The sequence below is a fragment of the Notothenia rossii genome, assembly GCF_949606895.1.
Source record: "Notothenia rossii genome assembly, chromosome: 5".
In the NCBI taxonomy this organism is placed as follows: domain Eukaryota; kingdom Metazoa; phylum Chordata; class Actinopteri; order Perciformes; family Nototheniidae; genus Notothenia; species Notothenia rossii.
The window spans coordinates 18,957,136-18,969,175 of record NC_136903.1 but is presented as its reverse complement, the minus strand read 5'-3'; the positions used below and the strand labels follow the sequence as shown (position 1 = coordinate 18,969,175).

Below are 12,040 nucleotides of genomic sequence, written 5' to 3'. Positions count from 1 at the left end.
GGTGTTAAACATGTGTAAAATAGCTTTAGTGGTCATAAAGTACAAGATTATACCTTCCAACAATGGGTCTGTAATGAACAGCAAAAGGTTTTATTCTAGTAAGACTTTATATAGACTTTAGAAAAGAACAACACATCTAATGAAATCACATCACTCACACCAGAGAGAATTGTCACAAGACTTTTGGTTGGAAAAATATTTTTGTCAGCGTGCGTGTGTGCACATGGATGTTACACTCACTGTGAAGCGTGGTGTGAGGTTCTTGATGTCACCCAGAGACACGTCAATCCCCATCACACCGAGGATCAACTGATTCTGGTGCTGATGATAACAAGATAAAACATTTATTCATCAAACCCTGCCACTGTTGTCTCCACTCATCATGTGTTCAAGTATATATTTACTGCACCTCGACATTCCTGTCATCTTTGGTCTTTGTTTTATTGAAGACAGGTAGAGTTCCAGTGATGACCAGTCCCAGCTCCTGATGGAGAGTCAAGCAAATGCTCTTATCAACTCAGGAATATTATCACAGCAGGAGCATTATTTATGTACAGTTAAATGAATTATAGCACATAAAGTGTATCATACCAGAGCATCAAGGTATACATTAGTCCACTGGACCTGTTTGGCCTGCTTGTCTGCCAGAACCATTGGTCTACCCAGCACGTCCAGATACTCCTACAATAAAATCAGATTTTCCAAATTACTGCTTTAATGATTTTCACATTCTTAATTCATGTGTAACATTATATATATCATGCTCCAACCTGTGTGTTTATTCTGATGGCTCCAATCGAAGGAATTTCATAAAAGTAACCTAAATAAATGTAAGACACATTAACCAAAGGTTAAAGTCACAATGTCAGGGGAGGTTAGATTCAAGAAAAATATGTTATTTATGAGATGATTGATAAGATAATTTACTGTTTCACATTTACAACCATTTGCCCCCTTCTAAAACCCACATTAGTTTATTATCACTGCCCCACCCTTCTTGTATGTTTAGTATCGTTTCATACCACCCTTGTACCAGGTTCAAATCACAGTAATCACTACCAAGTTCTAGTCTAGTTTTGAGTGAAACTTGATTTAATATCAGGATGTGTGTTATGAACTGTACTGTACCTTTGTTGGAACAGGCCATCCACTGAATGGGTCCTTTATCATAGTTGTGTTGTCCTACTGAGAAGGTAAAGATCCTCACCTGGAGCACAAGATTCAATTCAACAATGATTCAACATGATGTAACCTTTCACATGAGAAACAGTTCTTTTTCAATTTGGTAGGTACATTCCAGCAATGTCTATTATTATTTATTATTCAGTTTAGGTAAGAAAACGTTGTCTTTTCTGTAATAATGTTATGAAGAACTATGGTCACAAACAATTCATTTGAATGTCATTTATTATTTACATACATTTAGTTGGATAAATTAATATAGAAGACTATTTTTGAAGAAATAATCTTAACATGCAGTGGTGTATATTTCAACTACAACTACATTTACAAAAAAACATGAATGAGATACATTTTTAATCTAAGATGTATATGCTGTTACTGTATGACAGTGATGTTGAAGTGTGTGTTCAACCTGCTGATACATGCCCATCTGTGGGTGTCCATGTGTATGAGGGTGTGTGTGTGCGAGTAGTTCTTTGTTTCACAAAATATGCAAAACCGTCATTTGCCTTCTGCATACACTTTTAGTTTGGGAGGATATGCACAAGGAAGTTTGGACCTAAAGGGAAATCCAACAAGCTGAGCCAGATAAACACTACCACAGGCACACTTCCACATAGATAAAAGCTAAATATTCACACTGCAGTATCAAACGCCCCAGTCTCTGTGTGTGTGTGTGTGTGTGTGTGTGTGTGTGTGTGTGTGTGTGTGTCTCCGTGCTTCATCAACTTACCTTTTTGTCAGCATTGTACTTCTCCAATATTGCCGAAGCTCTTTCCTCTCCTCCGTCAGTAAACAGCATAATGATCTTGTTGCAGTTTGCTCTGCTCACATTCGTCTAGTCAAAGGAAAAATATGGCAACAGTTCTTTGTTAATCATGTACTTTCACCGAGGTTGGGGCGAGATGGGTCAGTCTGTTTGTCCATCCCATTTTGGCTAGAGAAATAATCTTTTATAGACAATCATAAACATGTTTTCAAGAGTCAAAACTCCACTTCTCTACCACACAATGATTCTAAAAAGGTATGTTAAAAGCAATATTCTGCTGTAAATATGCACCGTTCTCAGAAGAGAAAGCCGATTACCTTTACCAACCTCAAGAAATGTCAGTTTATGTCTATGTCAGACACCTAATATTTTTATTTTTTTATTTAGCCTTTATTGATACAGGTTTAGATCTCATTGAGACACAAAGTCTCATTTTCAAGAGAGACCTGTCAGTGGTAACACTACCACACAAAGTTACAGACAGACAGGACACTAAACACAGAGGCAACACTAAAATACAACATCGTAACAAAAAGAAAGTAGTCATTAAAATCCATATACAGTCAGATATAGCAGGTGCAAACACCCACAGATTATTTCTCCAGCTTTTTTAAAATGAGTTTAAAATCCGTGATGGTTATCAAACTGGTCAGCTTAAGTTCCTGCTGAAGTGTGTTCCAGGTCGAGGGGGCAGAGTATGTTATGGCTTTTTTCCCAAGCAGCGTGCGTACTGAGGGGACGGACAGAGTGATGTAATTTTGAGATCGTAGTCTATAGCTGTACTGTTTGTGTGATATGTAAGTGGATATGTATATAATGTTTATTTCTCTGTTCTGGACAGTAGAGTCGATGTAACACTTTCAACCAGCAGATGGCAGTGAAAGACAATGCTCTGTAGCTGCTTACTATATTAAGGCATCACAGGTAACATTCATCATAACTTGTTCTGCCTCTTGCGCTCTTAATTACACTCAAGTGAGACAAATGTTGGGGTTTTTTCAACAAAAAATACATCTTCTGCAAAATCTTACCGTAGAGAGCTGCTCAAAAGCAAACTCAAAGCCTTTTGTGTAGTTTGTTATTCCTTTAGCTGTGATGTTCTTAACAGCATCCTTCAGCAACTTCTTGTTCCTTACGTTGGCTTGAACCAGATGTTCGAAACACGCCGTTGTCTTCACCCTGGTGTTAAACTGGGAAACAGAGGCAAGGAGTTATGACCTACAAATTATTCCTACAATTACGCCATGTATGCATATGTAATAAATGCTACAAATGCAGCACACACACACACAAACACTCCCACCTGGCCTTGGCTGTAATCAGGCTGTGGTAAACAGAAACATTCATCAAGGCCCACTAATTGCTTCACATCCTAGGAGCTCAAAGATTTGGTACCCATGGAAACAAGATTCTGCCATATTAGATCAAGGTTAGGCAGCACCATCATTTTTTTTCAATATAAAAAAAGGTGAAACATACTCATTTCCACCACATATGCACAAACACTCCACCCACCACAAACAAAAAGCCTGCCTCCGTCTGTACTGTGCTCCAAGTTTAACTGATGGTGCATTTTTTTCATTGTTAAATGTCTGAACAACAGGAAACAGACTGTCCAAGTGGGAACAGAAAACAGATTTAAATTGTATAATGTTTAATAGTGTTATAAGAAGCACACAGGATAGCAGCGTAGTAAACCTGCACATATATTGTGTAGCAGAACTATTCTAAAACAATACTCTACCTCATCGCTCGAAACTAATGTGTCGTACGAGGCAGGCAGGCAAGGAGGCAAAAGAGCCATGAACGTATGGGTGTATGTGTGTGTGTGTGTGTGTGTGTGTGTGTGTGTGTGTGTGTGTGTGTGTGTGTGTGTGTGTGTGTGTGTGTGTGTCTGTGTGGGGGTGTGTGTGTGTGTGTGTGTGTGTGTGTGTGTGTGTGTGTGTGTGTGTGTGTGTGTGTGTGTGTGTGTGTGTGTGTGTGTGTGTGTGTGTGTGTGTGTGTGTGTGTGTGTGTGTTTCCAATGAGGCTGACAGCCTTGAAGTTCCTTTTAGATTGACAATAGCAGACATACATGTATCCATTGGACTGAATGCCAATACCACACGGCTGTGGTTTGACAAAAAGACTGAATCAAGACGACAGCACATAACCACGTTCAATCTCACACGCGGACACAAACACAATGGAAGTTCACATAATTGCCCCCGTAGCACAGACGGGGATCTTTTATCACATAATCTATTAAAAGGAGAAGTGTGGAAGGTGAGATATGGGAGCGTGAGGAGCAGGAAGTGACAGGAAGAGGACATAAAGAGAGGGGGGAAGGTGTGAATAGTGAATATAGGGCTTAGAAAGCAGGTTTTAAAGCAGGAGTGAGATGGTGTATCATGTACAAAAAAGTATGAGCTCAAGTATTTGACAAATCAATCTTAGTCTGATTAGCAAGATACCATTATTGTAGACCAGCAGTTCTTGTCAAAAATTTAGAAAACGCCGTTACAATTAGGGATAAAACACATTCTATTTAGATGCAGGCTGTGCACACAAATGTGCATACAGTACACAATCTAATGCAAATTCCACTGTTCCCCTGTGATCCTATTACAACAGCTCTTGTCTATGTGTGTGTGCGCGCTTGTATGTGCATGTAGAGGTACTTGCTTTGGGAATGGATTATTGATGACACAAGAGAGAAGGCTAATCTTCAATCCCTAATCCCGCGGGACTCCCTGCTGCTCAGGTTTTGTTCCCTGGCTTGCCCACTGGACTGACGCTGGCTAACAGCACCGACACCTTGCTATCACGGCCCAACAGGCTGGATGAAAGTGACGGAGGCCCAGTGAGATGCCAGGGTGAGGCACCTCACAGGGCGGCATATGACTAGGAGGCGTGTAGCGCAGTGGATAGAGCCTTGTTGTTGGGATCAGGGTGACACAGGTTCAAACCCCACTGCAGTCAGCATGTCGTTGTGTCACTGGGCAAGACACTTCACCCCAAATTGCTCCTGTGGGGATTGCCCACAGTATTGAGTATGTAAGTCGCTTTGGATAAAAGCATCTAACAAGTAAAATGTGAGGGCAAGTGAAAAAAGAAATTAGGAAAGAATGAGCAGAAAGGAACAGCCATCAGCATTCTTTTTGACCTACTGCAGCTGTTAAGAAAGTGTGTGGCCATCTTCCATGACCAAATGCCAATGTCCCTGGGCTACTGTTAATGAGCAGGGATTTATGGGCAATATCAGAGATTAATGATTTAGTGTCAGGTTACAACACCCTCAGGGAAAACCGTAAGGAGCTGTGTATGTGTGTATGTGTGTGTATGTGTGTGTGTGTGTGTGTGTGTGTGTGTGTGTGTGTGTGTGTGTGTGTGTGTGTGTGTGTGTGTGTCTGTGTGTGTGTGTGTGTAATGAGCAGATGAGTCAATGAAGGAAAGAAACAGATGAAAAAACAGAGAGACAGAGGTGTCAGAGCGACAGCATAATGAGGTTTTGCAAAGTAATTAATGGTGATTATGGTTTATTAAAGTTTATTGTTGTCTCATTTGGGTAGCTTTGGAAAAATCGAGGACTTGAAAGTTATCTTTTAAGCTCCTTAAAACATCCATGTAAGCCTTTCAATCCTTCTCAGATTGCTAACAGCAGTGGGGGAGATGCCGTTTTACAGGATGGTGGGGAAAACAACTCAGACTAAAAAGTTTTAAGTCAAAACTTAGTTGGACTTCACTTTTCGAACCAATCTCATTCTGTCTCAGCATGTGTGTGTCTCTTTCTTAGACACTCATACATCGAACACACTGAGCTCCCTGACAGATTCCTATAATTGCGCATCTTTGCAGAATCACAAGTCCACCGTGAAACAGAATACATTGTGTCCAAGACAAAGGATCCCTGGAGAGAGGAAACAGAGTCTGAATGGCTGTCTTTGTGCTAGGCAAAAGAAGACAGCTCCAATCTCTATAAAGACCCATCTCAATAAACACCTCCACAGGCACCCATCTTAGTATCACGCAGCTGATTGGCTCTTTCTGAGTGTAATCACAAGCGTGGAAGGCCTAGAATAGATGGTGAAAAAGGTGGAGAAATGGAGAGCTATGGAAGTGATTGTTGGGGGAGAAAAGTACAAATGAAGGGAAAGAAAGTGGAGGCAGTGAAAGGAGGAAAGTTGGGGTAATGTATATAGAAGAGGAGGTGCGCAAAATGTACAGGGAGATCATTCTTTGACGCAAAGAGATGAATGGAGCTATACTGTACTGCAAAATGCTGAGAGGAATTGCATGCCTCAATGATGAAAGGTAAGAGTGATGGAGAGATCAAGCAGGTTATGAAAGAGTGTATCCTAGGGTGCACTCTTGTCCGAAGTGCAGCTTTAATTCCTTTAGGTGAAGTGGGAATGTACACACAAACACACTCACACACACAAAGGGAAAGAGGTGGGGAGAGGGCAGAGTTGTAATCCTGTACACGAAATAGAGCAGTGGGTATTTCATTAAAGGTTTGTTTCAGGGTGGCCAGGCCTCAGAGAAATCCATATTTCATTACATGTCATCCATCTCTGTCTCTCCTGTGTGAGTCTGTGTGTGGGGAGGGGTATGTTGTGCATGTGTGGGCATGTGCACAACAGGTCTCCATGTGTGTATATTCTTTTAAATGTACATAAGCCCATTCAAGCGCTACATTCTGAATCCGTCTGTCACTCTGCCCCTTATCTCAGCGTGCATCATGCACCCCTCCTCTCTGACAAACAGACCACCCAACGCTCAGCAAGTGATGGGTTTCATAATACTCACATAAACTACATTGACGTAGTCGTCATCAGACAGGGTCTCTAGCATCTCACTGACGGAGGTCCTGATCAGTTTGAGAGTCAAGCCAGACACACTCCCGCTCCTGTAACAACAACACAGGATATCTAGCAGCTTCTCACTGCAGTCTGTCTGCTCAGTTCTTGTAAGATGAGAATTGACTCAATATAATTAGAAATGCTTCCGTCTTGGGAAATGCATAACGTTATATTACAAATCGAAGAAGGCATGTGTTACAATCAGGGGAAATCTTGACGTGATGTGAGAAGGTTATGGATCAATTAGGTTTGAAAGTAACTCACGCATCCACAAGGATTAGCATATCTTTGGGGGAGGCAGCTCCTTGAATGTACCTAGATGAACATGAATGAATGAAAGACAAGCTGGTCTGAGATGCAGACACTGAGCAGTTTAAGGTTACACTTTATTATGTCACAATGCAATTGTCATGTCCAAGAAACTTATTGTGAAAGTTTATTCTTTATGTTAGAGTTGTCATGTCCCTTTGTCTTGTGCTTTATGTCTATACCCTTAATTATTTCTTCCTCTCATTTCAGGCCTCCACGCTCCCCGCCCCTTTTCTGTCTCCTGCGTCCTTGATTATTTTCCCCGCCCTGATTGTTTCCAACTGTGTCCCCTTTACCTGTGTATATATTGTGTTAGCTCCCTCCTGTTAATTGTCAGTTCGTTGTCTCTCGAAGACCACGTATCGGCTTACCTCACGGACCTTTTCACGGACCTTTCACGGACCTATGCTATAGATCGCATTATAGTTTTCCTCGAAAGAGTGTTTTTGTTTTCCTTGTTTTATTACTGTGCAAATTCCAGTAAAGTCTTTATTTTGAAACGCTATCTGAGTCTGAGTTTTGAGTCGTGCAATTGAGTTCATGCCTCAGTGTTCTCCCCTTGACAGCAATTGCGCTGTATGTTAATAATAATACAATAATAATTTCTCAGACCTAGCCCAAAGACTTGAAACCACATATATTTAAAGAACAACCAATCAATTAACTACAATAAATTTAACTATCATATATAACCCTAAACCCATAAGACTATACATATTAGGCTTCAATTGGCACCCACAGTAAATAGATGTTTCTTACCATGGTCTCCTGCGGACGTCATACAGGTCAATCTTACTGGGGGTCTTGCGGGCATCCATCCAGGGAGAGGCTTTGAGAGGACATAATGTATGTGTTGATTAAAACTTTTCATTATTAAAGGGAATAAAACACATATTCCAATTTCTGACACTGACTGAAATGTTGATCTTCAAATATCTGGCAGTATGCAGTGTTATATTAAGTCTAGCCGTATCTAATCACTGGCAATCATTTTTGGAAGATATAAAAAAGGTTAGAATTCTGCCAAAGGAAAAGTTTGCTTGCTGACTGGCTGCATTTTAAACACTTCACATCTACATGTTTTCACGAAGAGAGAAACTGCAAGGAAATGAAACAACATTTGAATCTGATAAGTGAAGCTCAAGTCACTGGATTCACTGGCTTTGACAATATTCAGCTGATTTCTATCAGTATGCTATAAGTGAAGAGCACCAAACAACAAGTAAGCGCTTGTCTGAATGCCTCTTGTATCATGCATGCTAAAAGGTAACAACAGGAACAAAGAGGAATGAATTCAGGGGCAAGGAAAATGCCAACACATCCTCACTCCCAGGTCGGCCTATGTTGACGTTATGTTAAGTCCCCTGTGTCGGCTTTTTCTATATTATAGAAATGTTCTAAACCACACACTGTTATTTACTCAACAATGTTGAGTAAATAACAGTGTGTGGTTTAGAAAATAATACAAAATTAGAAGGAAAAAACGTCAGTATTCTGAGCCCCTACTCTCCACATAACTGACGGCAACAAAAGTCCTACATTATTCAATTAAAATAAAGAAGTACAAACAATAAGTGTGGCTTGATATTGAGTAAGAAAAAGGTTGATAAACGCTGTGAGAATGGATCTGCGGGTAGCATTCGCTCGCCATCTCAAGTCGTCTACAACATACGTTTAGGGAGCTATATAGAAGCCTATGGACATCCCGGAAAGTTAAAAATGTACGCTAAGGCCCCTCCCCCCCCCCTTGCGTTGGAAAAAGCCGACACGGCCGCCCCCCTCTTGCGTTGGAAAAAGTCGACACAGGGGACTTGACATAACGTCAACATAGGCCGACCTGGGAGTGAGGATGTGTTGAAAATTCATGAATATTAGACATAAACTTTTCCCATAAAGCTATATAGTGTCCATGATGACAGGGAATCTCATGAATATAAATAGCTTGGCAAAGAAAAAACTCACGATAGCGTGCAGCACTAGACTAATGCAGTTTAAGATAGTTTGACATTATGTATAGAACCACATACAAAATCAATGCCAGCAGTGCAATAGAGATAATTTATTGAGCTTATTTGCTCAGTGATGTGTGAACAAGGCAACTTTGATACATATTCCCTTGCTGTTTGTTGTTATGATTAACAGCCAGATGCTGCACGTGAGGTCAAGCTAATTATTATGGCTCATAAGTGCACCTCTGATTTGTTATGGTCGGAAACTCAAACAGCTTCAGTGTCATATAAACAGATACACAAACAATTAAGGAGGCCAAATAGGGAGGCGTGTGGTGCAGTGGATTGAGAGTTGGTGTTCGGATCAGGGTCACAGGTTCTAACCCCACTGCAGTCAGCATGTCGTTGTGTCCCTGAGACACTTCACCCCAAATTGCTCCTGTGGGGATTGCCCACAGTATTGAGTATGTAAGTCGCTTTGGATAAAAGCGTCTAACAAGTGACATGTAATGTAATGTAATGTAAAATAACCAATCATGTTTCTTCTCTATGCTAAATGTCAAAGAAAGTTTTTTTGCCTTTTTTGCTTTTTACCTGGGTAGTAGCGAGCCAGGCCAGTAGCGCTGCCGTACACCTGCCAGAGGAGGGTCGGGTCATCCTCTCGGTTTTTTCTGAACACGTCCTCCAATGCGTCCGACCAGTTCAGCTCATTCAGCACAATGGTGGCTGGAAATCCACACACAAACACATACTTTTCAATACACAAGATAAACAGGAAACCCTTGTGAAGATTGTGAAGAAGATTGTGTTCATCAAAACTTGGGCTACAGTTTACACCCTTGGCAATTTTTTAACTGTGAAATACTCTTATAATTCTCTCAGAATGACACCATACATTTTGAGCAATAACCCGTTTTTGAGCATTAATATAATTATTAGTAATAAGTTGCTGCTGTATATTTTTACAGTTATTGTTGTTATCTATTGCGGTGCAATGTACACATTTTGACTTTAACTCCTCTATGTTTTTGTATTCAATTTCACCCTCAGGATAAACAAGTTAATACAAAACTAATCTGATTCTGATTCATGCCTTGATGTGTATTCCACAATAACGATCGAAGGACAGAGCATGGCTGAAGAGAAGGACAATGTGGACTGTCCGAGACATGTGGACATCGCGGGTCAACACATTCATTGAGATTCAGCCGCACAGTGCCCGCCCACTCACCCAGCGGGACGCATGATCAAATATTAGGAGAGCACACCCAGCCTGCACCAGTATTTAGCAACAGATACTGAGGAGTGGTTTTCTGGTGTTGTGATGATTTAAAAAAAATCTTATTTAACATATCTATGTGTGGTTGTATGTGTGCATGCGTGTGATTGATGGTGTGTGCTGTGAGAGGCAACAGGCATTATGGATGTAATGACACAGCAGCCAGACAGCTCAGAGCCACATAACACTCTCTATGATGGATGGAGACACAGCACATGCTGCCCCAACTCCATCTTTGCTCTGTCTGTCTACAGTATATACAGATATCTTTTCCCTCTTTTCATTTCTTCCATTCTCTTTCTTTATATTAATGTAGCACTGTATAGAAGCTTTGAAATGTGTCTCTGTACATCCAGATGTGAATGCCTCTGTGTATGTAAAAGCGTGTAAGTTAGATTGGTATCCTGTATTGGGTGTGACGTGGCTCATTGATGTGCAAAGCAAACACTGTTCATTAGCATGCATCTCTCAAGAGGGGAGAGTTAATGAAGCCTCAGTTGCCAGGAGTGCATGTTTTTTATTATAGAAAGAGAGAGAGAGAGAAAGAGAGAGAGCATGTGGTGTGTGTGATCAGTAATGTGTTTCCCTCATTAAGGGTATCCTTTCAAAGGAAAAAGAAGGAGAAAATAACACAACATCCCTTCTAGATGATGAGAAAATTACTAACTGTATGTGTGCATTTTGAGTGAAGACTGATGAAGACAGACAGGTAGGTGAAGGCTATCGTCACAAAGACCTATTCAAAGCCAAATAATTGGGTGGTCAGATACACATTTATACATACACAAACAGAGTCACAAAGGCTAACCCAGTGGTCATATGTTGCTTTTTAGTGTTTCCAGTGGTTTTGAGTAATAATAATAATAAAGCTTTATTTATATAGCACTTTTCATACAACAGAGTAGTCCTGAGTCAGTCGTAATATTTATTAAGCTAAATTCCTGCTGCTTTAAAAAGGGATAGAGTATCCTCTAGTCGCCCATATTGCCTCTGACACTAATGAATTCCCTGGCTGCACTCGGCGTGGCTTTGATGCCACACTGAATCTACACCCTATGATGAATTAATCTCTGTGGGATATAAGGGCTGCAATATAATTCACTTACATACCATGGATTAGTTTATAATGAACAATAAAGGAGTACATTATTTTTCACTGCTTTAGATAAGGAAGTCAATCCCCATATTCAATCAATCAATCAATCAATGTTTATTTATATAGCCCAATATCACAAATGTTACATTTGTCTCAGTGGACTTCACAGTTTGTACAGAATATATTCTCACATAATGTGCTAAAAGGATAGAAAAGAACGCTAAATCCACCAACTCATTATGATATAGGGATGTGTTTTATCCTGTTGTGACAGTGATTTCAACAGCTCCTACTAGATCACCAAAATGTCCTAAAGGTTCAAAGCAATAGTTAGGCTTCTTCAAAAGATAATTTTCTAGATTTTTTGTGGATAATTTGATGAAAAGCAAGATTATTTACCATGACATCACCAGTTGGTTTTAGACTACTGTTTTTAAGCCTTACGTTTTGCATTTTCGCTGCTGCCATCTTAGTATTGGGGACTAGAAGTCACAAGTTAACTTAATACTTTTATGCAACCAATATATAGCTTTTAACTTTTACGAACTGAATACACATTGTGAAAGGGTTAAAGTTGGAACGCTAAAGGAAAAGAGCAAGACCAGACAACGGTAG

At 40.3% G+C, this 12,040-nt stretch overlaps 1 protein-coding gene across 1 annotated transcript in view; it reads right to left on the bottom strand.

Annotated features, from left to right (window-relative positions):
* Nucleotides 1–12,040, bottom strand: part of LOC307039557 (voltage-dependent calcium channel subunit alpha-2/delta-1) — a 65,827-nt gene that overhangs the window by 23,752 nt on the left and 30,035 nt on the right. Inside the window, exons 7-17 of the mRNA XM_079681702.1 lie at nt 9,645–9,776; nt 7,861–7,930; nt 7,057–7,107; nt 6,740–6,839; nt 2,983–3,141; nt 1,916–2,020; nt 1,129–1,207; nt 771–820; nt 592–681; nt 410–484; nt 241–321 (exon numbers count right to left, since the gene is read on the bottom strand). Coding sequence (XP_079537828.1) covers nt 241–321; nt 410–484; nt 592–681; nt 771–820; nt 1,129–1,207; nt 1,916–2,020; nt 2,983–3,141; nt 6,740–6,839; nt 7,057–7,107; nt 7,861–7,930; nt 9,645–9,776 — 992 coding nt within the window. The remainder of the gene's footprint in view (nt 1–240; nt 322–409; nt 485–591; nt 682–770; nt 821–1,128; nt 1,208–1,915; nt 2,021–2,982; nt 3,142–6,739; nt 6,840–7,056; nt 7,108–7,860; nt 7,931–9,644; nt 9,777–12,040) is intronic.